The sequence below is a fragment of the Hippocampus guttulatus genome, chromosome 15 (assembly GCF_054856545.1).
Source record: "Hippocampus guttulatus isolate MCC_2025c chromosome 15, RoL_Hgut_1.0, whole genome shotgun sequence".
Classification (NCBI taxonomy): Eukaryota; Metazoa; Chordata; class Actinopteri; order Syngnathiformes; family Syngnathidae; genus Hippocampus; species Hippocampus guttulatus.
In genome coordinates, this window is record NC_141275.1 from 12620129 (window position 1) to 12647340 (window position 27212).

Sequence of the window (27212 nt, forward strand, 5' to 3'; positions counted from 1 at the left end):
TTTTTTTTTTTCCTCAGAAGTCCCAAAACGGCAGGCTGAAGGTTCCAAAATGGAGACTTTAAAGTTGTCGTGATGGCTGGCGAAGCCAACGAGCTCTTTTCTCTCATACATTCTGTAGATTGAGATAGGGTTCCCCCCATTAAAGGCTGTGAAACTCATCAGTGACGTCACCTTCTCTTCTCCTGCCAAGAGCTCGCTTCTGATTGGCTGTAGGAACCTGCGAGTCCAGAAATAATTGGCGGATCACTTTTTTTTTTCTACAAGTTGTTTTTACTCATTTGTACACTTTTTTAGGCCGCTGAATAACCAAAAAGAGCAAAACTTCCGTCTGTTTAATGACAAATACAACCTTCAAATAAAATATGTACCAGCCAAAAATATGAAACTGTAAGCATAATTGTTGCAGCTCCGAAACAAAGCGAGCTGCAGTGTTGTTGATTTTAAACGTATACTTTATTAATTCTTTTAAAACTCTCAAACAAATACAGACTCGTCTCTGTCGGACGACGTGCCTTCTCTTCCGCGTTCCGCTCGAGAGGCGTTCAAAGACCGCCTCAGAAAAACGTAAATTAATGATTGCTTCAATGGCACGAAGAAAATTGAAAATGCAGCACCACAACAGAAAATCCAGCGAGGAAATCACAAAATAAATTCCATGGGGGGTGTTTGTGAAGACACAACAAAGGAATGAATGACAGACAGTTCTGAAACAGTCCAGTCTCCTACATAATGCATCAAATGCAATGACACAAAAGATTTCATATGCCACTGGAGATGCACATATATTTCCGTGTACGACTCGCTTCAGACTCTGTTTGCTAGTCAAAGATTTGCTCAGACCAACCAGTCGGAGGACGCGAAGATGCCGACATCATCGGGCGTTCAGCGCTCCGGCCCTACAAATTCATGTAACAAATATTTTAATTTCGGTTGGAAATGGACATCGGTGCTTCTGATGGTATCGAGGCCACCCATGAATCTTAACACCGGGTTATAAATCTACATATATGAAATAAAAATGGCTTCTTCCCTCTGCGTTTCCACAGTTGTGTGCCCTCTCACGTGTTTGAATGGCGGAGTGTGCAGCTCCAGAAAACACTGCCGGTGCCCGCCGGGCTTCACGGGCCGACTGTGCCAATTTCCTCTGCGGCTCACCCAGCGAGTTCAGGCGGCGCGAGGCAACAAGCCACCCATCTACCCCGTGTCCTTAAAGCCCGACGGCCAGAAGCTGCTGGAGCAAGCCAGCCTGGGACAAACCCAGTTGACTCAGTCGCACTCCGTTTTCACCTTACCCTTCGCCCAGCCGGGCCACCATTCCTCTGAAGGTACCCGCTTGCTTACGTCGCTATGACACTTAAAGTGGCCTCAGAAGTGGTTCTCAATCTAGTATCCTGTTGCATGAATCGGTATCCAAGATGTAGTGCTCAGTTTCTAAAACATTAGTGAGTGCATCATTGGAATAAATCTCATTTGTAATACATTTTAATGCAATTTTTTATTTTATTTGATGATATAATAGAATAATTGACTGTCAAAATCGTCAATAGTAGTTAGAGGAAGCGGAAGTTCAGATGCTTATGTAAAACTCTGATAAATGTACAAGTACTGATTCAACTCCAGAACGAGTAAAAGTACAAACTCGGAAATGTAATGAGGTGGAACAGTAAAAATTAAACGAGACAAGAACTATTGACTGGAAAATGTCCTTTGGAATTGGAACAGTATGATTTGGCAAAGTGATGTGGAAAATAGTATTTAAGTAGATAATATGGGGGTTTTATTTTGAAATTTGGAGAGGCAAAATGGAATAGGAATGAGCTGAACAGTTGGAAGTTGGAATGGTCAAGAAACGTATCAAATGGACTTAAATATGTAACGGTATCAATTATCTCAAATGCTTTAACAAAAAAAAATAACCCTGCAGCCGGTGGTAAAAATGAAGTGAGCAGTCGGTAAACATTTTGAGTCAATTCATGTCCTTGGGTTGTTTTCAGTGCAGATAAAGGTGCGTGTCCACCACACGCCAGACACGTCGGTGGTCATTCAACCTGTGGACCAAGCAGACGGCAAACCTCCCCAGAAGACGGGACCGCGCCCCTTGCCCACGCGGCACAAGCCCAAGGGGCGTTGCTTCCAGGAGACCACACCCAAACAAGCCGTGAGTTTCGTCACAGGGCCGCCACGACTCCCCAAGTGTTCCTAATGATTTGTGCGGTTGTTTTAGTGCAACAGCACCCCGCTTCCCGTTCTGACCAACCAGGAGGACTGCTGCGGCAGCGTGGGCAACTCATGGGGACAAAACAAGTGTTACCAGTGCCCCAAACTGCCAAGTAAGCCTTTTCAAACATTACATTTCCATTTTCATTTTTCATTCATGTTTGTGTCCTTCGCCGACAATACTTAAAACAAACAACGTGCTGTGCTTCCCAGATTACAATAAAGTACTCTTCGACTTCAGCAACTCGAGCAAAAATAACACTTGTCAACTGAAAATTGTATTCAGAAATGGCGCTATATGTCCCTAAGTATTTTTGATGCTAATTTGCTTTCCCCCCCCCCACCACATCAGGTTTTAGAAATATTTTCTTTTTTGTTGTTGTTGTTGTTTTTAAGTTTGACCTATAAAATTGCATATGGAATACAGATTTAATTTAAAACCGTGACGTTGACCAAAAAAAAAAATTCTAATCCTGAATTCATCATCAATATTCCTAAATATAATACTGTGTTACATATTATTGTTGTTGTTATGAAAACTTGATGTGCGAGAGAAAAATGAGGGCGGAGTCAGAATCAGCATCACCAATTTAAAAAAAATTATATATATATATATATATATATTTGTTGACCAGAGTTACTCGTCATAAGTGTGGAAATTTCAAAATCAATATGACGTTTTTTTTGTGGAGGGGGCGGGGGGGGTTGCATCGCAGTATCCGCTAAGTGCCCATACAAGCCATCTCCGCATCTTGTGTGTTCCTGGGAATATTTATCCAGCCCCCAAAAAATGTGTCGGGCATCCCCGGCGAATTGCACCATCCAACTTTCGAAACGTGAATTTGATAGCACCGTACATGAAAGTTAGGGAGGAGAACGCCGATTCAATTATAGGAATGACACACGCGCAGACAGTGAGACAGAGGAGGAGAATGTGGAAAATACGGCTCTCCGACATCCCCATGTTCCTATTGGCCTGCCCGGCGCAGGACTGTCATCACGTCGCCCAAGGTTGAATTTCAAGAAAATGTTGGCTCCACATTCTTTCCACTCAACTATTATTCCAGCTCTCGGCACTGAGTCACACAATACAGCCTTTGACAAAACCTGATACTGTACGTCTGGTTAGAATTTAGACCACAGCCCCGAGTCCCGTATGCTTTTGTTCCATCCGTATTCATTTATCGCTTCAAATTTTTACACTCTTATTCACAATGTACGCTTTGATCTTGCTTTTCTGTTGTTGTTCCAGTTTACATTCTCAATATTCCAGTTCAGTCCACCCACAGCTCTCTGAAACTGCTGCCTCTCTTTTTCCCGGGCCTTTGTCGCCTAGAATCCGTCTGGGTTCGAAACGCGTGACAAACGAGGCTAATGTGCCGTTAAGGCCACGTTTCAAGACGTGTCCGTCGCATGGCGAGAGTGGATTGAGTGAGCAGAAGGGCTCATAAAAGCTCTCATTAGAGAAGCAAAAGAGAAAGAAAGTTGTTTGTTTCGCTGTAAAATGTGGGGAGAAACCTTTCACTGGCTTTGACAACTGCAATTTCTCAGACCTCACTGCCAAAAATACGCTTTGGCGCAAAATGGAGGCTTCTGTTTTTATTTTGTAATTTGCTTTACCATTTACAGTGAAACTCCGAGCATTTTATTGGGGGTAATTTGATTATATTGGGAAATTGACTTAATTGCCTTCTCGGCGCAATGCGCTTTTGCTTTTATGTTTCCTTTTATGCATAATGCTAAACTGAGAGGTGTTAATGAGTCACTTAAAGGTTTATTCTCGAAAGGTCTCCTCATGCTATGTTTACACGTGTGTCCTCAGATGCTTCCGTCAAGCAGACAATTGTCGAGGATTACGGCTCCACCTGCCCGCAAGGCTATAAAAGATTCAACAGCACTCACTGTCAAGGTAACTGGCTGATTTTATTTGACTTTTTTTTAATGGTTACGTCATTGCCAACAGCTCCATCGATAGCTCACTTCATTTATCGTCTTTTTGTCGTTTCATTATTTGCGTACAGCGGAACTCCTGCTGTACGCAATGGGCGTCAAGTTGGGCAAAGCTAATCACGGATGATGCTTATGTTCAAACAGAAAGAGTCCATTTCATGAAATGAAGCGCCGCAAATGGAAGCGTTTCCCCTCTATGATGCAGAACTCGTTTTAAAACACGTTTTGATTCTTTGGCTTTCGACTCGGCGTTATTTTTGTGTTTAATTGTTTTTTTATGTTGGTACCTGTCTTAGTTTTTATGTCTAATTTTCACTAAATATACAGTGCTTTGTCTGCAGCTGTGGTTGTTTGAAAGTTCTCTAGAAATAAAGTTGAGCTGAGAGTCCTTGTCGGCAACGGTCTCCCTTTGCTCAATGGCCTGAGAGCTGGGCTGATTTGAGGGAGGAGGGTGCGGCAGTAAAACAGGCCGAAATGCAGATCTGGCTGAGGCTGCAGGGCGAGACACGAATGCATTCTTGGTGTGGTTTAGCCAAACGCAAGACTGTTCAAGTGATTCTTGCGTCCAAATAAAAGCATTTCTTCCCAGGTTGTTGCTCTGATTTCCACGGGTAGGGCATTCAAGAGAATTGGAGCCTTTTTACCTTTTACAGTGCTTTCCTTCCTCTTCTTAAAGTTTACACAATATTTTATGATTTGACGCCAAACAAAAAGTGTTTTTTCATCTTTTTTTCAATTTTTTATAACGGTGACAATTTGAATCTGTCCCGCTATTCCCGTTTTTAGATGTAGAGGTACTGAAGATTGAGCCGAAATAGGTTCTACCTTCCACTGTTCTTCCTGAAACTGCACTCTCTGCTCTCCTGTCTGTAACTAGAGATAAGAACCTACCGTGTATCTAAATCACATTTTCGTGTTTTTACTCCCACGCTGCCCGGCTTTGAAGATATCAACGAGTGCTCCATGCAGGGCATCTGTCAGAATGGAGATTGTTTGAACACTCTGGGGAGCTTCAAATGTTTCTGCAAGGCCGGTTTTGTCCTGGAGAGGAATCAATGTGTCGGTGGGTTGATCTACCGCTAAAACATTCCAACATCCATCCTTCGGTCCTCGTGGAGGTAAAAACGTTCCATTCCCCCACCCCCGTGCAGCTGAGTTGGCCCAATGCTACCGGATAGTGACCGACGTCAGGGGTTGCGAGCTTGCCCTGCCCACCCGAATCACCAAGGACATGTGCTGCTGCACGGTGGGCAAAGCTTGGGGGCGCAACTGTGAACGCTGTCCGCAGGTGGGCACAGGTGAGGACCCCATGCTCGGTATTAGAAACAGCTCCCTTGACAGCGGCATTTGATTTCAATGAAATAACACTTTTGTCTTCATGTTTTGATACTCAGTGGCCTTCAGTAATATCTGCCCTGCCGGCAAAGGCTATGTTGTCCATAGTATTCGAGAAACTGTGGTCTTCCCCCCGATACCCGACCATCCCAATCCTGAGAAGGAAGGTCAATAAACTCTCTTCTTGCAAACACTGGTACTTGCGAGCACAATCCCAATGATAATATTGATATTTTTATTCCTCATCCAGAGACGACAACTGCTGTGCAGCAGGCTCCAACCAGCGCTCACAGTCCTCGCGTTCCTGGTAAACTGCCCTCGTCCACGCTTAGTTTACTGTTCATGACTTATGGGTTTTTTTTTCCAAGTCCAGTTTTCTGAGGTTTAGAAATAGAAAGCTTTTAGCTTGGCTGAAATTCTCCAAAAGGTTCGGGTTTTTTTGCATCGAGTTTGCACAAATCAAAGTTTTTCTACTTCTGGAAGTTGCAGTGTGTACTTGAACAGGCAGGCACATCACACTTTTGTTGTTGTTGTTGTCATATTGTTTTTTTTTTCCCATCTGTTTTACCGGCAGTTGTCATACCAACCCCTCCGACAATCATCCGAATGACTCCCGGCAATGACCCGTTTGAAACCCAAACTAAAGTCTCACGTGAGTTTGCCCACAAACCTCCGATTGCTCGCTCATTGTCCTCCATCCTAAAGATCAGCAGAAAACAATGAGATGACTTCTAGGCCGGTAGCTCACAGTTGAGACGCTAACTCTACTAATACATTTCTTGTACGTTTAGCATACCTGTGGGTTGTTTTTAGGACTAAGCTAAATCCTGTCAAACGTTTTTATTATTTATTTTATGCTTTCCACGAACTAAGTCTTTAGGTCCTGTTTTTCTTGTCTGTGTTTTGTATTTAAATATTTTGGCTCAACCAAACTTGACATTGTTCAGAAAATACCTCATTGCCATGACACATACAATATATTTGTTCACATAAACTGACATCATTTTGTTTTGTATCAACATAAATATGAATCACATCCCACTTTGCCATAAGTGTTTGTTTGTTTGTTTGTTTTGTTACACTGTCTAGTGGCAACTGGTCCCGAGCCCAAGTTTTAGCATGGCTGCTAATGGAATGTTGCTAATGACCTCATCTGTCTTTTCTGCTTTCTATGCTTTATTTGTCCTACTTGTGCTTCTTTATGGACACTTTTAACACATGAGAAAGCTAGCCATAGGAATTCAGTTCATGGCTACTTTCCGGTGAAAGCCACAGAAGGTTTTAACACTGGATGTGTATACACTCACCTGTCACTTTATTTGGGTCCACACAGGCTTAGTTTAACGATTTAAGAAACTGCAGCCGTAGTACTCTGGGTGAGAACGTTAAGTTTCAAGGTAGCCTACGGGTGTCGGAAAGCTCATAGGGTAGTTTGGGCATTTGACCTTAAGGAATGACAAAGCGCGGGTCCATAGCTAGCTGCTAATGTTATGATATCTTCTTCTCCATCATCATATTTCTCTCCGCATGAAAATAGTGAAGCAGACGTATTTCTTTGCTTCAAATGGCCTCTGCGTTCATGACAGGTCAATACAAATCCCCTTTGGATGTATGTTTTGTGGTGGTATAAATCTGCGCATCAAATTGTTCTTCTAGAGTACTAGCAAACGTGTTCGCTAATAAGGTGCCCAGTGAGTGTATATGCATGGCTCTACCGTAGCAGATGCTGGCCCACTAGTAAGTTGTGTGTTCCCTCCCTGAAGCAGAGACAGATGAATGTAGGCTAAGCAGGAACATTTGTGGTCACGGAGAATGTGAGAACAGCCTGAACGGCCACATCTGTCACTGTCACGCCGGCTACCGTCTCAACCCGCAGAGGAACATCTGTGAGGGTAAGAGACGATGGCGGTTAAAGGAGGTGCACATGGACCTTTTTTTGGGGGGTGAGGGGCGGGGTATCGTCCGATGAAACGTGCGTGCATGCCCCTTTGCTTCGAGCAGATTGTGTCCTGTTACTTTTTCTCGAGCTGCATTTTCTCATCAGTTTAGAGTTAAGCGCGGCATTTGGAAGGTGTTTGTAACAATTGAAGTAATGTGGTTTTTACCTCTGCTGAGGAGATTTTGTCATCGAGGTGAGTTTGATTTTTGTATGCATTTTTTTTTAAATTGAAGAAACTTACAAAAATAGCCTTCATATTTTTGTTAAATCTCATTAAAATGTATGTGCTGTGTGTGAAAGGTCAGAAGGTGTCCAATCAAAATTAATCTGTATTCCAAACCAGATTAAAATTTAATATGGGAAATCCATGCCGGCATCAAATCCTGCCTAATCTCATCACCCCCCCCCCCCCCCCCCCACACACACACACACTTTCAGAGGATCACTGCTACCATTTATTCCACTGTGAAACTTAACCTCATTTAAACTATTGCAATTCTAAATTGTTGCTAATTGCGCATTGATTTCCCAGATGACAAATGTTAATTATATCAGCGGAGTGATGTGCCCTCAAATTGCTCTTGTTTGTTTTTGTAAAATAAAAAATTTGGCTCCGTCTTCTTTGTCTGGATGTTGAATCCATGTCAAAAGTAATATGCGGCCATTGCTCCTTCCTGTCCAGATGATAATGAATGTGAGTCGGAGCCGTGCGGTCAGGGCAGAGGCTTTTGCATCAACACAGACGGCGGCTACAAATGCCACTGTCGCCAAGGCTACAAACACATGGTGCATCATGGGAGGCTCAAATGTGTCGGTAAGTTAGGCTGACTTATAACCACGTCATTTTTTTTCCCCATTATCAGGTCATGAATTTGCTTCACTGTCTTGACAGATGTGAACGAGTGCTCCAAGCGGGACATCTGTGGCACTGGAGGCCAGTGTGTTAACTTGCCCGGCTCTTATAAATGTGAATGTCACAGCGGCTTTAGGAGCAGGTCACACCGTCATCCTGTTTGCGAAGGTAAAAAGACACAGAAAAAAAAGTCGACAAGACATTCATCGTGTGTGTGTGTGTGTGTGTGTGTTCCAATTGTAAATTGTTTTCATGTGGCTTTCTTTTAGATATAAATGAGTGCTTGAGTCCTGACACTTGCCCGAATGAGCAATGTGACAACACGCATGGCTCCTATGAGTGCGTTCCTTGCCTGCCGGGTCACGAGGCCCGCTCTGGCGTCTGTTATGGTGAGCGTATGAATAAATCCGCCTAAAGATCCAGTAACGAAAAATCTCTCATCAGGATGTCGGTGACATCTGTATTTGTAACAATTAAAAAAAAATAATTACAATCAAATGTTGACGTGTGTTCACCAGATATAAATGAGTGTCAGAAGCCTGGAATCTGTCCTAACGGGAGATGTGAAAACCTTCCTGGAACTTACCGCTGCCTATGCAATGAAGGCTTCCTCCCTTCCGTTGACAGCAAAGGCTGCAGTGGTGAGAAATTGGCCTTGGGAAATGTTTTTAATGACTCTGTATATCTCTACTGTCTATTTTTTCATTTTGTTTGGAATTGTACTACTGAAATAATAGTAGCTTAAATATATATGGCACCTATCTTAAAATGTACTCCTGTGTCTGTGTATGTACACGATTACACTGGACAAGCAGCAAATTTTGACCAGTGTTCATGAATATTATTTGCCACCAAATCCTCACACGAGCTCGTCACTTTCACTTCTACGAGATTGATTTGCCAGAAGAGAGGTCACCCGCGGATGATGACTTGACATGGCCTGAGCAAGATAGTTATTGAGTCCTGTTAATGGCCACGTGGGAGTGGAGGTATCATGACAAACGAGCTTCTGGCACGCAGACATCGACGAGTGCGAGGACGTCAGGCTGTGCGCGTACGGTCGCTGCATCAATACCGAGGGATCCTTCCAGTGTCAGTGCTACCCGGGCTACCAGCGTACGCAGGAAGGCAGCCACTGCGAAGGCATGAATTACCCACCTCCTCTGTCTTTTTTTATTATTTTTTTTTTTTTTAAACAATTTTTAACCTCGACGTGGTTTATAGTCTACATCAAAGTTCATCATTCACTTTGCTCAGCTCAGTTTCTGGAGACGTGATTTACACGCTGCCATTGTCCCTCCAGATATCAACGAGTGCGAGAGGCCATCTAACTGTCAAAGGGGCCGCTGCATCAACAGTATGGGCTCGTACACCTGCGAGTGTCAGAAGGGTTACACGCTGGTGGGAGGCCGGCGATGCCAAGGTCAGTCGGCTGGAATGATGCTGCCTGGTTTCTTTGCGCATCGCGAGCAATTCATGCAAGATCTGGATTCAAACTGAGATTATATCTCCCACTTAATGTTCGCTGGGTCAGAATTCAGAAGCAAAGATTGGACCAAATGACAAAAAAACATTAGTTGGTCGCACTCATAATTCAAGGTACACTGGTATGAGTATCCTTTGCTTTACATCGCCAAACATGTGATTTGCCATTGTTTGATGTAACTTTTCAAGCCATGAGTTTGGCTATTTTTAAAAGATCTGAGCAAATATACCAATAACCCGGTGTTTTCTCACTTTAATCTACCAAAACATTCTTTCGTCTGATGTTTAGATTGGACTCAAAAAGTTAGATCACGTGTTGTTTTTCTCTGCAGACATTGATGAATGCGCATCCGACTGGGGTCTTTGCCAGCCGTACGGCTCTTGCGAGAATAGGCCGGGCTCTTACGTGTGCGTCTGCCATCACGGCTACGTCCTTTCCGAGGACAAACACAGCTGCGAGGGTAAGCTTCTTCTCATTCCTCCTACATTTCTTGATGACGAGCTTTAACCAGCCGGCGCATTTGATTCCTCCCAGTCCCAGACTCGGGATCAACTCACATCAGACCAATTACAGAGAAATACTCCCTTTTTAAGGACTAAAAAAAATGTAAATTCCCACTGTAATTGTGGGCGTGAATGTGAATAGATGTGATTGCCAAGCTGAAATGAGGAAGAAATCAATCAGTGGTTATACCGGCGAGCACAGCACAGCCTGTTGACTGTAACAAGTGCAATCAATTTACAGCAATGGCATGACGACGTTGTCTCGCCATTGATTTTTTTTTTTTTTCATGATGTTTTTGATGTTGCTGGATAATGACTCAATATTACGCCTCCAAAAGTCATTTGCTTACACGGCAGATGGTGAGCTCTCACAATGTTTGCTCCCCCTCCTCCTCCTCCCCCACCCCCTCGCAGCACCTCAGATGGTCGCAGATGAGAAGAAGGAGTGCTACCTGAACCTGGATGACACCGTGTTCTGCGACAGCGTCCTGGCCACCAACGTCACCAAGCAGGAGTGCTGCTGCTCCATCGGGGTCGGATGGGGAGACCACTGTGAGATCTACCCGTGTCCCGTTTCTCACTCAGGTATAACCCAACCATGCTCAGTATTTGTTTTCTCTCTCTCTCTCTCTAAAATGTGGTTTTGTCTGGCAAGTCAACTCCAATGCACTGTTTTGTTTGTACAAGGAAACCGTACTTGACTTTATATATTTGCACCCCTTTTTTTTTTTAATTTTAACAAATTTTATTGATTTATTTTGGTCCTAAAAGCACTTACATAATTCTAGACTTTCGGAGAATTTGATTTGCCTGAATATATTTTCCATTTAAACATTTTCTTGTTTTATTAAAAAAAAACATTTGAATAATCCTAATTTCAATTATTACCAAAATAATCCTGATCAGTATTTTTTTTTTCATAGACGAGCAGCACTAACGGTGACTGAATTTTGCTAAGTCTGCAATACAAGCCCAACTGCATGCACATGCATCAGTAATTTTCTTAGTGCTTCACTGTGCAACTTCAACATACGCGGCAAAATGGCCAAAATATGTTCAGGTCACTAAATGTGTACATACTGAAATAATGTGCTTGTCTCAATTTACTCACAAATTGACTTGGTGTAACATCCAGCCTTGTTTAGTCGAACACAAAGCTATTTTTCTGTCGTTATGATTGGCAGGTACACATTGAGATCAATAAAACACATTGCTTGTCAAAAGTCAGTTGACGGTAAATTTAAGATGACTGACCTATGGGTCAACTTTAGTGATATGGAAATAATATACCATCAACTACTGGAGGATGCCCGCCGCATGAATGTGGTCATCTATGACAGTACAATTCCGCTTTATTGATCATGCCATTATTCATTTGGTGGGAATATTTGATGAGTGTGTTCTCATGAATGTGTTCATTCCACTTTTGTTCTCTCATTCACCCAGCTGAATTCCACTTCCTGTGTCCCCACGGGCAGGGTCTATATTATGACGAAGGACTCATGTACAGTCGGCCCGCCTACCAGGGTAGATTTTATGTCGTCGCTGCACTTTTCTCATTCGTCCACGTTGCTATCCCCTGACGGCAACACGAATGCCGCGATGAACTGCCACTTGTAAGACTTGTACGCGCTTTCTTTGCAGACATTGACGAGTGTTCTCTTTTTGCCGATGAAATCTGCAAGAAGGGTCGCTGTCAGAACACCCAGCCGGGATACGAGTGCTACTGTCAGCAGGGCTTTTACTATGACGGCAACCTGCTTGCGTGCATTGGTGGGTGTCCAAAGTACCATTCCTTCCAGTACTCGCCTCTATAACTTTTTCATTGATGCTGTTTGAAAATGTAATTCAATAAGCATTTCCACGGCGCTGTGACCATGGCGACGCTGTTTTTATGTTCTCCCTCAGATGTGAATGAATGCCACGACGAGTCTCTCTGCAGAAATGGCCACTGCGTCAACACCGAGGGGTCCTTTTACTGCAACTGTAAGCCACCGTGGACCCCAGACGCCAACAAAAAGAAATGTGTGATAGCAGCAGTGGCTGGTGAGTACGCGACAATCGTCTGCCAAAAGACGTGAGCGTGATGACGCGTGTTTTTAATTGCGCAGATGTGAATGAGTGTGACGACCCAGCCAACTGCAAGAACGGTCTGTGTGTGGACACACCAGGATCTTACTACTGCATCTGCAACCCGCCTTGGACTCTCGCTATCGACCGCAACCGTTGTGTGACTCCTGAGGAGCAGGCCGGTAAGTCGAGATCCTAGTTAGCTATAAAAATGTATTTGCTTACGGCAAAACAAAATATATTGTCTTTCTGGGGTAACAACATTCCGGTCCACTCACGGGCGGTGGGGGCGGACACTGTTACGCAAGATGCAGTTCATTGGGTACACCTGCACAATCGAATGAGAACCAACGCAAGAGGTGTATCAAACAAATCTGCCTTTCCAAAGATGACGCTCATTTTATGATGCGCTGGAAGATTCCGCTCGAAGGAGATCGAGCATCAAATGCACTTTTCGTCGTCGTCGCATGTCCACTGTGTTGTACGTTATGCAAGACTGCATTCCTGCTGTAAATACCGCCCGCGTTGGTGATGCAACCGAAACGGCGTCTCTGCCGCAGACAGCGTAACTGGTATTTATCGCAGGACTGTTATGCCGTATTGCTAAAACCACGCTGTTTCTGTGTCCGCCACTTTGCCCAATTCTGGCTGGCCCCAAACAGATGTTCATACTGTAACCAGTGTCTGTGGTGCCCTTTGCAGATGTGAATGAGTGCCAGGATCCCTCGTACTGTAAGAATGGGAGGTGTGAGAACACGCCCGGCTCCTTTCACTGTTTTTGTGACCCTCCTCGCACCTTCAGTGCGGCGCTCAAACAGTGCGTCTATGACGGTGGGTAAAATCAGTATCAGCTAGTTAAAAAAAAAAAAAAAAAGTCCCTAAAGACACTTCACACTTTAAATTTATGCACAATTCGTGTTTTGCCAGTGCCTATTATTACCTCTGCTAGACAACATGTGTATTTAATGCATCCAAACGAGGCAACAAAAACCAGCGATCGATACCGTGTTGTTAAAGTACAACAATAACGCAGATCTTTATAAAGGCGTCCTTTGTGATACCGTCACTTGGTCTTTTTAGAGTGTGCAGGTGTGCCTCAGGAAGTGAGCAAGTTGACAAAAGGAAGACTAATGCATGGCCTATAGAGACGCGTTCACGAGCGGAACTGCTGAGTGGGCCATTCACCAAGCACGCAAAGCTGCTAGTCTTATTTCAAATTCCTCGACGCCGTACGAAAGCCGTGCATTAATATTTGTGGATTTTATGAGCGTGACAAAAAAATAAATTAAAAAAAGCTTCCTGTACTCATTCTACAGAATGAAGACTTTTGGAGGTTGTAACGCTTCGATGCCGTTTTCTTTACCCAGATCGCACTGCAGCCCACAAAGACGTCTGTTTCCTGCAGGTGGACGAGGGTTTGATCTGCAGCGATCCACGGAGCGTCATGCTGGTCACCTACTCGGAGTGCTGCTGCCACTACGGCCGTGGCTGGGGGCCCGAGTGCAACACGTGCCCGCCGAGGCATTCGGGTTCGTAAAAGGTCAAGCGGTTACGCTGACGCGTTTGCCGTCCACGGCGAGTTTTCCCTGAAGGGCTTGTCTGCTTTGCACGCAGAGATGTTCAACCATTTGTGCGAGATGCACCTGGAGACGGAGTCGGACGGGGAGCAGGATATCCTGATAGCGTTCCCTAACTATAACCCAGGTGAAACCTCACTCCCAACATCTTTGACTTCACATGGTTTGCAGTGCCCCCTCAAGAAATTGACATCGGTCGCATTCCCTCTACTTTTGCCGTTTGACATTCGCCCTTTCATCTATTTCTGGATTTTTTTTGGGTGGAGTCTATTCTTGGTTATCCACTGCCTTATATTACAGTATTGCTTTTGTCGAACTAAGTAAATTGAGCACCTGTTTGTCGTGCTTTGTCACCATCTTGTGACATCTATAGGCAATTAGTTTAAACCTTATAGCACGGTGGGGCGTCAATTACTGGACTCGGTCTTTCTCCCGCATTAAAAGTGGGAAACACTACACTGAAATCGTGTATTATAATGTCCTCACATGTGGGAAAGGAGAGCCACCACTGTCCATGGTTTTTCTCAGCATTTCATCGCTTGCCGGGAGAACAGTAAAGCACACGACCACGATACGCATTCTCACACAGGAGCTGCTGTCAGCCACAGCTCACGCCCATCTTTTCTGCTCTGTTTTTTTTTTTTTTTTTTTTTTAAATTATGAAAATGTTTTCTGACAGGTGACAGTTCAGAGGAGGATTCAGATGAATGCAGCTGTGCAAATGGCCACTGTGTGCGCTCCTATCTGGGCACCATGTGTGAATGTAACCAAGGATTTAGGTTGGACCACTCCCACACCCGCTGTATAGGTTTGTACTTTGATCATATTATACATTGAAGTGACTGATAAAAGAGTAGACCTCATGGCATACTGTATAGCGCAGTAATTTGGACAACTTGGTTGTTTTGTTTAAGGCCATTCATTTTTTTTTTTTTTTGAAGTGCAATATCGTCATGCGTTTGGATGATACCACGCCATTAAACCACATAGCTGATCATTCAGCCAATGCAGGCTGCGGTGTAAACACGAGCCACATTAGCGTTTCAATTTCACTTACACTTCACAACGTTGTTTGCTTTGGTGTTTATTTCTGCTTTTTTTTTTAACCCCCCCCCCCCCCCCCCCCACTCCCCAGATATTGACGAGTGTGCAGAACCAGGAGCTCGCAGTAGCCCGTGCGAGAACGCTCGCTGCGTGAACACTGTGGGCTCGTACAAGTGCTACTGCAAACACGGCTTTGTGGCCACACGCAGGCCAAACAAATGCGTCCGCCGTAGAACCCAATAACCCCCCCCCCCCTCGACATTGTCGCTCTTATTTATCCATGCACAGTACATGCAATGCACACTCAAGTGTTGTGCACATGCAGCTCTGACTTGCATTTAGAGAAAGGACCTGTGTCGACACACAGTCAATGTAAAATTATGGAAGGAGCAAACACGTGCCCCGTTCAAAAAAAATAAATAATTGGGATGATAAATGTTCAAGTAAATGTTTATGTAATTAATTATTGTGATTTTGTTTTTATAATGCTTTTTATCGTTGTTTTCTACTCAAGCCCATTTGAGATTTGTACATTGAAGGCTACACGTAGCGCCCTCCCTCTTGAAATCCTCGTCTGCGTTCATGACTATTTAATTCTAAATTGCCCTACTTGGAATTGTGTTGTTGTACAGTTTGTGGCTTGAGAGTTGCTGTAAAACCTGTTTTGTTGCTGTAAAATATGAGAGACCGGATGTTTTTGTATAATTTGACATGTGCACCTAAGTAGACGTTAAGCTAGAAATAAAAACCATGCACTTAGCAATGAAAGGCGGGAGTGTTTGCCAAAACTGATTTTGGAATAGACGAGAATGTTTTTGCTGCATTGAACCATTTTGAAAATGTGTTAAGGATTTAATAATAGTAATAATAATAAAAATATTCCAAACAATTGTGCGCATTTGCATTTTATGTGTTAAGATGCGTTTTGTTGCTAGGGCGCGTGCTTACATTCCTCAGACATCAGTGATTAAATCTTGAACAGTACCATTAAAAACGATCTCCAATCGATTGTGCCTTCAAATAATTTTGAGCCGGTCCAACCTCCACCCAACCGATTATTTGCAGCTCTGCTTCAGATTGGAAAGGTTTGGTCCAAGATGCAAAGATGATGCCGCTCACCCCGTTAGCTCGGGGAGTTCACGTCACGATGGCGCCACCAGCCCCTCGCTTGTCCTGGTTTCATTCTGTCACAGCGTGATGTCATTTCAATTTGGAACAGCAGGGTGACCTTCAGCAACCAGTTTAGGCGGATAAGAACGAGGTCATGGCGGAAAGAAATGGAGGTTGAGCAACAGGTGCAACTAAAATAGCGTCGCTGCCATTTTGAGGTGACTCGAAAGGTGGCGAGAGGCTATGAATACGTTTTAGTGGGTCGCACTGCCCGGAGAGTAAACCTCTGATTGCTCTGCACTGCATCTGCTGAACTTAAGTAGGTGTTCTGCGGCTTCAGTGGTAGCGGGGGGGGGGGGGGGATAAACATAGCCAGTAATGACTCTCTCTTTCTATAGTTAACCACAAACAACCTTTTTGTTTTTGTTTTTAAAGCAAGCGCAAAGTCATTTCATTGTCTTGGCTACATTGGAAAAAGTGTGGGGGGCGGTGCAAGGAGCGCGCAGGCAACTAGCTAATGTAGTTTTGAAATGATTATGCAAACAAACTCACAGCATGACAAATATATCTTTTCTACAGCTAAAACCGCATGGCAGCGAGGTACAAATAGCGGCAAAATACGTTGACCAAACATTGGCCTCCGTTGTATGAGCCGTCGGGTGCCACTTGAACAAATAACGGCCTCTCACCAACTGAAGCCGATGCATCTTATTCAACACGATGTTATACCTTCAATAAGTGCTTCAAACGTAAGACATTGTTGTCTTCTGTTGGGGTGCTGAATCTTTATAAAATGGTGGAAGAAGTCGTGGTTGTCCACTTCATTTAATTTAGATCGGCTTCTCTGGGACCTCTTGTCATTCTTCAAGGGCAGCGCAGAGCCCCTCCTCCTTTACCTCCCCTTGACTGGAGTCATATGATTCAGCTTTAAGGTTGCGAATATCATTCCCACATTTCACTGGGAGAAAATAAGAACACGGGTCCCGTCCGACCATGTGCCAGCGCAGTCACGCCAACTTTGCCAAACGCGTGCCTGGCCCGCCGCGACCCCTCCCTTTGTCACCGCGCGCACCAAAGATGACCCAGCCCCGTCCGGGTGCCATCTATAGAGAGCAGACAGAGGGGGGTTTAACTCAAACTGCTGCAATCTGCAGAAAGCACTGTGCTGGACGCGCTCTGGCAGCTAGTGGCGGACTTATATTCAGCACTCAGCTCTTTCCCTTTGTCACAGTGGATTGGGGATGAGCTCCCTGTGCGGGGTGTGGGTCTGGGCGCAGGGGTGGGGACTGGGCCCTGGGGTGTAAACATGCTGGGTGGGTGCGAAAAACGTTGACACATATTCACACAGACTCATTACTGTTGAGTGGAGGGGCTTTTATAATGGAATACACAACCAGACAACTTTCAATATTTTGGACCGTCCTGGTCTCCTAATACGGTTTGAGTTTTTTTTAATCTCCAACTTATTTGTTGTTATTTGCCAGGGAGATTCAAACTGATAAATTGAAGTATGCAAGTTAATTAAAAACAAATATGCAAGGTGTGCCAAATGTCACGAGAGACGTTCTTTTTTTTTTTTTCCATTTCGTGTCAGGTTTCATTTAGACCGACGTAAAAAGCACGGACTATTCAGGGACAAAACGAATTTTTGCCAGGTGGCCATTTTGCCCCAGTGTAACTTGACTATTTAATATTAGGACAATAAAGTGAAATGTTCAGGCGGCGACTGGTTAGCACGTCCGCTTCACAGAGCAGAGGTGCAGGGTTTGATTCCGACCTTCCTGTGTGTAGTTTGCATGTTCTCCCCGTGCCTGTGCGGGTTTTCTCCGGGTACTCCGGTTTCCTCCCAAATTCCAAAAACATGGATGGCAGGTTAATGGAACACGCTAAATTGTCCCTCGCTGTGAGTGTGAGCGCGAATGGTTGTTTGTCTTTGTGTGCCCTGCGATTGGCCGGCAACCAGTTTGGGGTGTGACCCTCCTACTGCCCGAAGACAGCTGGGACAGGCACACCCACAATCCTTGTCAGGATAAGCAGATTAGAAAATGAATGGATAAATGTTCCCACATTGGACCTTCCCACTGAACAGAAAGCGGGAGTGCCTTGCTCAAAGGCACCAAGGGCGATGTTGCTCTTCAACCCTCTGGACCCCATAGATAAAAGACGACATACACAAAAAAATGCAAGTATTGGAATATCTTTCAGTGAGGCAGTATGAGAGAACTTATTGTCAATACAAAGGCGTTGGGTGTTCAGTGCAAGATAAAATATTTCAAATGAATAGCCAAGTGTCAAGACCCATTGGAAATCTTCAGCTACAATAAAACATCCCCAACAAAACTCGCCTCTGCTTTTTCATGGCCACAAATTTCTTGTAATGAATGGGATGCTATTTTCCCAACTGCTCGGCCCTCCCAAGGAGACCCAACATCCAATAAAATCCTACCCACTACCACTTTGTTGGTTTAGCTACACCCACATGCGCACATGTACCCACCCTCCCCAGCGCAGATGGAGCACACAGACCCAAAAATAGATGTTCCGACTTGCACCGCTTCCATGTTTGAAAGGCACCGATAATGGCATCTTGGGATTTTAGAGTATTCCAGGATTGACTTTTGATGCATTGCTGCAGCCAAAGGTTCTGCTGGTTCCATTCCCGGCTCCGGTTTTGTGTGGAGTCTGAATGTTGTCCCCGTGCTTACAAGGGTTTGCTCATTGGCTTTTCACTCCCCCAGAAAATGCACATGATAAGTTAATTGAATACTCTAAAGTGTTTTCTGTACCTTTCTTTATGTCACTACGCAATTTAGAAGCTACATCCAGTTCTTGTTATGTTAGTGTTTGTGCCATATTTTCTGGAAAGTGGCCAGTAGTGCAATAATTGTGATACAACGACAAACGTGCAAATGATGGTACTCTTTGGAGCAAGCGCTGGATTTTCAAACAATTTGGGGTACTTTTCACACTCACTCATGCATTCACATTATTATGGGAAAAAAACATCTTAGGGGGCTTGTTTTTTTCTTGTGGGGAGCAGCTAATCGCAGGGCACATATAGATGAACTTCATTCGTGTCACTGACGAGATGGAGCCTATCCCAGAATGAAAAAAAAACAAGAAAATGAAGTGGATTACAAGAGCTAATAGACGGAAACGAACAACAATCGTAGCATTTCGGAATCCATAATGCAATTTTGCTTACAACAGTAGTAGTGGTAGCAGCAGTTGGTGTAAACCTCATGAAATGCATCACCTCAATCCAAAACAATATGTGATGAGGCTTTTGCGTTTAGCACCAGGGACAGCACCGTATTGTGCTTTTTTTTTTTTTTTTCGTTCAATCGCAGTGCATGAAGAGCACCGAATCTGTGCACGCTGCCTCGCATGTGACCAGGACGGCTCAGCAAGCACCCACCCACACTCACCCCACGCACACGCTGAACGACCACCAGCAGCAGCACCTCCACCGCTTTTTCTTTCTTCGAGCCGCTTTACTGGAGCGCAGGCAGTGGGAGCGCCAGTGAGGTTCGACCCGGGCGGAGCGTCGGATGCTCGGCCACGAGCTGCTGCGGATATCCGCCTCGTACCGGCGTCTCATCACTTCTATTCCCAAGGCGGACCGCTTTCATGTGTTTCAACTAGAGACAGAAAAAAGGCCCTTTTTGGGGGGTTGCCTTTAGAACACGGCGAATTGATAGCAAGCGCGGAGGAGACTATCTTTTTTTTTTCGATGATGCGGATGTAACGGAGGTACATTAATACAGTCTTTTGGGGATTTTATTTTTAACCCTTAGTTGTTGTTTTTTTAATAACAGTTAACGCTCGAATTAGCGTAGTGGCACGCTCCAATTGAACGCGAGGGAAGCACGTTTTGATGTCGTCTAAAATTCCAGATTTATGCGATAGGGTAGAAATTTAAACATACAGCAAGGCAGAAGACCAAACGAGAGGTAAGCATATTCCTGATTTTTTCTTCCATCTTCTACCTGCTTTCTGGCTAACCCACTCATAACCAAGCTAATGAGCGAGGAGAGTGATATCATTCAGGTGACTGCTGTTAGCCCGCAACCGCTATTAGCATCCCATACCAACAGATAGCTTATCGTCGCCGATGTGTGTTTATTTCACATGATGACAAAAGTCACATTGAACACAACGTGGCTCGTGTGTGGCTCAAACGCAAGCTGCTTGGCCGAGGAGTTGGTCTGTGTTGTAAGTAGGAGCCATCAATCAGGACGTCTCTCTCTTTTGCCTTTGTTTGAATCCATGTCAAAGCCTGCCACATTCGGACTTGCCATGCAGCCGTCACGTCCACACTGTGGGAGCTGTAGTACGAGCAACTAAAAGCAACGTTGACCTGCTAGGGAGCATATGCTTTGTCTGATATTTTCTACATTGAATTTGTCGCCATTTGCCCAGTGTCGGGATTTCGATGTTGTTCGCTGTTATATTGGGATGGATTAGGACAGATGTATGCTGCTGCATGGCCTAAACGGCAGGAACGTATCAGCAGTAAGTTGCGTTGGCTACTGATTATTTTAACAACCATGTGCATTAACCTAGTATTTCCCAATCTTTATTAAACACATGTTTTTAACTTTAGAAAGAAACTCATGGCACACCACTAATCCAAAATATCACAAAAAGTAGATACACAGGTCAATATACCTTCTACCATTTAACGAAAGAGCATTTAGTTGGTCACAATCTGTTGTTGGCATAGACAGTAGAACAAATATACAATATTTATTACGTGGGAATAATTTTCAGACCAATTCAGTGAAATTGGACAATTTCCCTTCGCACACCTTATCTCTCTTGGCGCATTGGTTGGAAACCACCTTGTTGTTAAGATAACCTACACGATGACAAACCGCATCACAGCTGTTTAATATAGGCATGTAAGGATGATTGGCAGTTGGGCATGGTTGCTCAATATGTGTGCGCTTATTGATGACTTTTAATTGCTTTTCTTTCCCAGATGATTGTGGTGTCCACGTATGGGAATTGTTTACAATATTCTATGATCGCGGTTTTCAGTACAGCTCTCCATGCATAAATTACAACATATCTGCGATTTGACGCAAGCTGATAAAATGCACGAGAGCCAACTATGGTGTGAAAAGAAACCTTGTGCCCGTGTGGTTAGATTTTAATTCCCCTTTAAGTCCCTTTTCCATCCTGAGTTGTATACACTTGTCTGAATTTCTCTGCATTGCTTTTGAGGCAGGTTAAAGAAAGGCACTGTGATATATGCATGTGTGTATATATATGAAATTGTAAAAATCAAACTGTGCCACTAGAGGGCCGCATGTCCTCTTTTCCACCTAGCAACAGTAAATCAATGCTACTGAGGGAAATGTCTCGAGGCAGGATTGGTTTGTATGTTGGTAGATGGCCACGTGTACTGTGGTCAATAATTTACAGTGGCCCTCTGGATATGTGGCCGGAATCGTGTGTACAACTAAATATTGTTGTATTGAATAATTCATGGCCATTTCTTAGGGTCTCCCCAAAACAGGAGTTCCAAAACATTTTCAGCTCAAAACCAAATTAGAAATTTGGTCTCTTTTGAGAACCCAATCCTCCTCCAAATATATCCCCATAATGTCAGTACAGTATTAAAAAACTAGCTGATAAGAATTTATCTCATCATCAAAAAGCCATTTGGCGAGACACTTGACAAACAAAGCATTGAGGAAAGAAACAAAAGTCAAATAAAGGCTTAGCTTATTTTGCTTCAAGATGGGAGTGGTAAACCTGTTGTATGGGAACTGGGACTTACTATGCAAAAATAACATGTGGTTTAGTTTATTTGTTTCCAGTGCTATTATTATGCTAAGAGAGCTTGTGTGAACGCCCTTTAAAAAAATATATCAATGTGACCACACTGAGTGATGTTGTACTTGTTAAGTTGACGTACTTAATTTTGCATTAGATGCACCCAGTAGAAAGAGAATTGTTTGCTAATCAGTAACGCACTGTGATGTTAAGCAGTCCGATTCTGTTTCCTAGAATACATTTGAAGTGGAGCAGTTTTATAATAAGTGAAGGTTTGAAATCTTTTGACATTGGTTGACACGCTCTATTCAAATTTGAGTCTCGAGTTGAATAGGTTTTGGGGGAAAATGATCACTGCCTCCGCAGTGACACTTCTGTCACATTTCCTTTTTTTGCGCCGCGTGCTTTATCCGACACAAAAGAGAAACGAATGATGTTTTCCATTATTCTGTATACAAAGCTGGCTCGCTGAATCAAAGTGACGTGTGTGTGTCTGCGTGCGGAGGGCACGGTGGCTTGACTGTTTGATGAATGTGATGCTACAGGTCAACAAAAGAGCCTGCTGTCCTATTCAGCAACGCATTTAGACAGGGATCAGCAGCCTGCGGGGAGGCCTGTGATGCTTACATGCCCCTAGCTGCTTCGTCGCTACCAACAGGAAAAGCCCGAACAACTGTCCCCGCTCTCCTTCATTGTACGGGGCTGTGTGGTGGCACCGGCATTTTAGTTTGAGTGGTACTTTTATTGTGTGCGCAGGGAGAGTAGAAATGTGTGTTTCATCTCTCTGTGTACATTTTAATTAAAATATGTCAGTTTGGTTACATCCGGTTGTGTTAGCGTTGTAGGGCGCCCGCCGCCGATCAAACAAACATGAACCTTTCACAATAAGAGACTGAAAACTAAGATTATATGGATCTTTGGGGTTTCCAAGTCCTGTGTCAGCGCCGGCGTTGTATTGGGCAGGACTGAAGGGGTCCTATCGTCGATGTAGCTCATTTCCCCACAGCAGATGTCGTGTTGTTGTTTTCAAGACCAGTAGTGTCTTTTGCGTTTGTGTCAACGCTACAGTCGTGTACACCACTGTTGAGAAAAGAGGCTGCGTGGCCGGCCAATGTACACAGACCACGTCATTCCCTGCAGGCGACTCAATCTAGGCTCAATTTCTCATTTACTCTGCTCCTGATTAATGTGGTCGCATTGACAAACAATCCGGCTGGGCTCACCGAGAGCAGGACAGGGAGGGGGGGTGGGGGTGACCAAGAGGGGAGATGGAAAGAACGGCGGCGCTGCCCGTCACGCCGCTGGCTCTGCTCGGCGGAATTCAGCTTGCGCCCGCCGCACAATAGGCTGACATGCGTCTGTCAGGTCAGAGGCTGAGGTTTAGCCCCGAAGGGACCGCCGGATGGCCCACTTCCCCTTTGTAGGAGCAGGAGGAGGGGGATCGGATGGGTTGAAAATAAATAAAACAGAATGAATAAAAAGAGAGTAATTAAAATGTGCCGATACTAAATTGTATTATTAGAAACAGCAGCATTTTTTTCCTGTAAATTACGAAGACAATTTGATTTGTGTCATTATTATATTGACCTTGTTTTCAATTTTTGGATTATTTCTCAAGGGGATTTGCTTTTATGGAACCATTTTTACACCCCCCCCCCCCCCCAAGCCCTCTTTCTTCCTTTTTCTGGTCTTAATGTGAAGAAGCACAACTGTTGTGAACTAGCTCGAGGCTGTGCATCTGATACCCCCAGAAGGTTATTTTGGAGATCTCGTCCCCAAGAGGATCCTGCCTAGTTACCCATAACAACAGATGTAGTAGTTGCTACTGTCTTCTTGTTCCTGTGTGCACTCCGGAGCCGTGTGTGATTCCAAGTGCTGAGCCGAGCCACGTTGTGCCAAATCGGAATACGCTCCAGTGCAGTCTATGGTGTCATGCTGAGTGGGTGGATTGACTGTGACTTTTCCAGGCAGTGTGTGGGTAGTCGCGATTGTGGCGGTAGGGGGTGGGGAGGGTGGAATAGGTCATCCCGGTTTCTGTGTGATTTCATTCCACGATGAGTGTTTGTGTGTGTGGGGGGGAGGATGAGCAAAGGCTTGTATCATATAGTAGGTCAGGGGGATTGTTTGTCTGATCCATTGAGGAGAGATTACCACAGATGCTGAACGGCGACCCTTCATACTTGGTTCCCAGAACACGATTGTCCTGCCTCTCAGCCAGAGTCCCTTCACCTCAATGCCCTTTCAGACCCCACCCACCCTTAACCACGCCCACTGACACATTTTCATCCACTTGGCCACTCTGATCCTGTCTGAGGTAGTCAGCTTTTGAAATCTGGGTAATTTCTTCGGGCTCCGGGGGGCGCACATTTGCCGCCCATACAGGCTTGAATCTATTGCATCCAGTTGGAACAATTATATGATTCATATTTGTGATGCTTGTCCAGTCGTGAACTTGTGCCTATTGATGTATTTCTGACCCCGGGTTTAGCGGAAGTCATGAAATTGTGCATTTGCAGCACTTTTTATGTCCGTCGTGTGGTTAGATGGGAAATGTTGAAGGGGGGGGGGGGGGGTAATGTGGAGGCGGTGTTCTGTTTTCTTCACTAATCCCTGCCTTTAGTTCCTATTCCCAGACACTCCTTAATCTCCTGCTAATAAGATTTCCAAGCTTTTGTTTGATTTTTTTTCCCCCTTTTGTTATATAGTTAGAATATGTGTTGTTGATTTTTACTTGACTTAGGAGCATTAAGGTTTACTTTCAGTGTCGAATGCCACTTATGGATGTGCTTTTATTTCTCACATGCTTAATAATGCAATGGTTCGAGAGTTGGGGGGGGTCAGTGGTGTGTTTTCTGGCTTTTCTGAAACTGGGGCCAAGAACACGGGCTGTATATAAAAAAATGGTGACGATACATAATTAATGGTCATCGTGGGCTGCTGCTTCTATGCCTCATCCTTTGCTGTTCAACAACAAACCAAAGCATGATGGACGGACCATCATTTTCCATTTTTGACATCCTTTGCTTTGTTAGAGATAACATTTTGTTTTCCATCTTATACCCTTACTACAGACGCGACAAACTGTTTTTAGTAAATTGACGCATCGGCGACGTTAATCTGAGCAACGCTCCTAAATAGTGGGTTAATCCTCTGCAAATTTCCATTTTGGTATTTAGACCCATAGGGTGACATTTGTGCGTTCATATTTCTTTTGTGTCTGTTGCTGTTGGAACAACATTAGGATGGTATGAAAAGAGAAACGTTAAAAAAAAAAAAAGTATTGTGTAATTCTGACTCCCCAAAAAAATCAAATGCCTTGTATCTCATTACATAAGCCCTGGCAGCTAGTTGTAGAGTGAAAGCTCCTATCTGATGTGGAATATAAAGCTGTGCAGCTGTCAGCTTTTGATACAATATTTAGCCCCTCCTGCCCAGCGTGGACTGACTTTGTCTTTTCTGACTCGAGGTTGGATGAATTTTCCTCTTGCCTGGACGCCCGCCGGACACCATGAGCACCATCTCGCCCACAGACTTTGACAGCTTGGAGATCCAGCAGCAGTACAATGACATCAACAACCGCTGGGACCTGGCGGCAGAGACCGAATGGGACAACGAAAATAGTTCCGCGCGCCTCTTTGAGCGCTCGCGCATCAAAGCCCTTGCAGGTATGGGCGGCCTCGCCAATTTTTATGAATCTGAATGTATCTGTTGAGTCACTTTACAATGATGCAGTCTTCAAACGTCCCGACGACTGACCTTATCATCCTTGGCCCCACGGTGTGGCGATAGCATCGCAATCCGTCTCCGACTAATAGTCTCTGATTGGCTTATTGATTAGATGACCTTTTTTTTTTAATCATCCCCACTTGCTTTCACTCTGGCGAACAATTATGTGATCCTAAGTGGACCTTGGGTTCACGCTGTCCACTTGTGATTGCATCACTCAGGGTGTATGTGAAGCATGGCTCTGAGCACGGCTTGAAGTGCTCTCCTTCATGATTCGCTTCAACGATTAGGTGGGTTGAAGGATAAACGGCTTTGATGCGAGATGTAGGGGTCGTTGTCTTAAGGTAATTTTTAACTGAAAGTAGATGGGGGAAAAAAACCCTACTTGGGTGGTTTATTTAAATGAGACCAACGTTACAATGTGGTGTCTTGAAGTGTTTAAGTGTCAACTCCCAGCCTGGCATGCGTATGACAACCTTTTTTGTTTCTTTTTCTGACAAATGCGCATAGACACAACATTGTCGCCTGTACGTGAAACTTCATTTTCACTAGGTCGTTGGTGCACAAATTGAGCCTCGCACGGTCTTGTTTGGAAGAAAGCTGCAAAGAAAAAAAAACTCAAAGGAAAATATCAAAGAGTAATAGTAATCAGAACAAATCTAATTAGGCTCTTGAGTCAGGTACTAACACAATTCCTCGCGGTCCGAGAGATGCAATTTTGTCATTATAGGGCAAGACAGAAATAGATATAAAAGAGGGCCGTGTCACAGAGAGGCCTGCACTTCCAATGCACTGCAGAAGTAATGCAGAAAAATAACGAGGAGGCCACAACAGACCCTTTTTTTGCATCGTCTTCCAAGATGGAGTCTCAAAGTGATTCCGTAACGAAAAAGGTCTGTTTGCTGAAACCAACCTTGAAATGATTGTTTGAAAAGCACATAACAGTGTTTTGCGGCGGATGAAAATGCATTTTCAGGTAAGATTGTGAGATCCTGAACACGAATCAAATCTACTCCCACTCATCAGGTTCTTCAAGCTAGCTGAGCGCCAGTGCATCTCAGACACTGCTAAGCCATCCGTTTGAATGCTTCAATCCATGCAGATGTTCTCCCAGCTGTTCACCGTTTGCTTTTGAGTTGCTCCCAACTTGCAGTGTTGGGGAAAATCCAGCAGAGGGAGGGCAAGAGGCAGGAACCTCCCGCAATGACACACTTGCTTCCAACTCTCGCAAAGGTTCTGATGATGACTGAGTACAACTGTTGTGCAGTGATGTGTCAAAAAAGACTTTGAATGTTCATGGGCAAATGGAAAGAGATTCCTTTCCTCACCAAAAAACAACCCCCCCCCCCCCTACACACATCCATCTCATGACATAGCCGCCTGTCTTGACGCCAAGGCATTATGTATTATATCATCGCTGGCATATTATCAGAGCTGCCTGAATGACACCCAAAAAGTGTGCACTCCAACGATTACCATCGCGGCTGGACAAGTACCGGCTTGATGTACACATTCTTTGACATGCTGCGGTAAATACCCCCCCCCCCCCCCCCCCCACCACCACCACCCCCGGGCCAGGGTCCCGCCCATCTTTTGCAATTTACAAGACTTTCATCCT

General features: G+C 44.4%; 2 protein-coding genes across 7 annotated transcripts in view; both read left to right on the forward strand.

Annotated features, from left to right (window-relative positions):
- The window catches only part of ltbp3 (latent transforming growth factor beta binding protein 3), a 28912-nt gene extending 13049 nt beyond the window's left edge, over nt 1–15863 (forward strand). The window contains exons 2-28 of one of the 3 annotated variants that reach the window (XM_086131464.1): nt 1047–1325; nt 1995–2158; nt 2225–2330; nt 4040–4126; nt 5114–5230; nt 5319–5465; nt 5562–5669; nt 5753–5809; nt 6077–6154; nt 7269–7394; nt 8124–8255; nt 8334–8462; nt 8564–8683; nt 8813–8935; nt 9315–9437; nt 9598–9717; nt 10112–10240; nt 10698–10868; nt 11730–11810; nt 11928–12056; nt 12192–12329; nt 12395–12535; nt 13056–13184; nt 13721–13882; nt 13968–14057; nt 14610–14738; nt 15066–15863. In XM_086131464.1, the coding sequence (XP_085987590.1) occupies nt 1047–1325; nt 1995–2158; nt 2225–2330; nt 4040–4126; nt 5114–5230; nt 5319–5465; nt 5562–5669; nt 5753–5809; nt 6077–6154; nt 7269–7394; nt 8124–8255; nt 8334–8462; nt 8564–8683; nt 8813–8935; nt 9315–9437; nt 9598–9717; nt 10112–10240; nt 10698–10868; nt 11730–11810; nt 11928–12056; nt 12192–12329; nt 12395–12535; nt 13056–13184; nt 13721–13882; nt 13968–14057; nt 14610–14738; nt 15066–15217 (3467 nt within the window). In that variant the 3' untranslated portion in view covers nt 15218–15863. Of the gene's footprint in view, nt 1–1046; nt 1326–1994; nt 2159–2224; nt 2331–4039; nt 4127–5113; nt 5231–5318; nt 5466–5561; nt 5670–5752; nt 5810–6076; nt 6155–7265; nt 7395–8123; nt 8256–8333; nt 8463–8563; nt 8684–8812; nt 8936–9314; nt 9438–9597; nt 9718–10111; nt 10241–10697; nt 10869–11729; nt 11811–11927; nt 12057–12191; nt 12330–12394; nt 12536–13055; nt 13185–13720; nt 13883–13967; nt 14058–14609; nt 14739–15065 lie in introns of all 3 variants that reach the window. The other 2 variants (XM_086131463.1, XM_086131465.1) reach the window with 2 other exon arrangements.
- A 3744-nt stretch (nt 15864–19607) lies between these two features.
- The window catches only part of sptbn2 (spectrin, beta, non-erythrocytic 2), a 30124-nt gene continuing 22519 nt past the window's right edge, over nt 19608–27212 (forward strand). For all 4 annotated transcript variants that reach the window (XM_086130452.1, XM_086130447.1, XM_086130448.1 and 1 more), the window contains exons 1-2: nt 19608–20037; nt 25335–25533. In XM_086130452.1, coding sequence (XP_085986578.1) covers nt 25377–25533 — 157 coding nt within the window. In that variant the 5' untranslated portion in view covers nt 19608–20037; nt 25335–25376. The remainder of the gene's footprint in view (nt 20038–25334; nt 25534–27212) is intronic.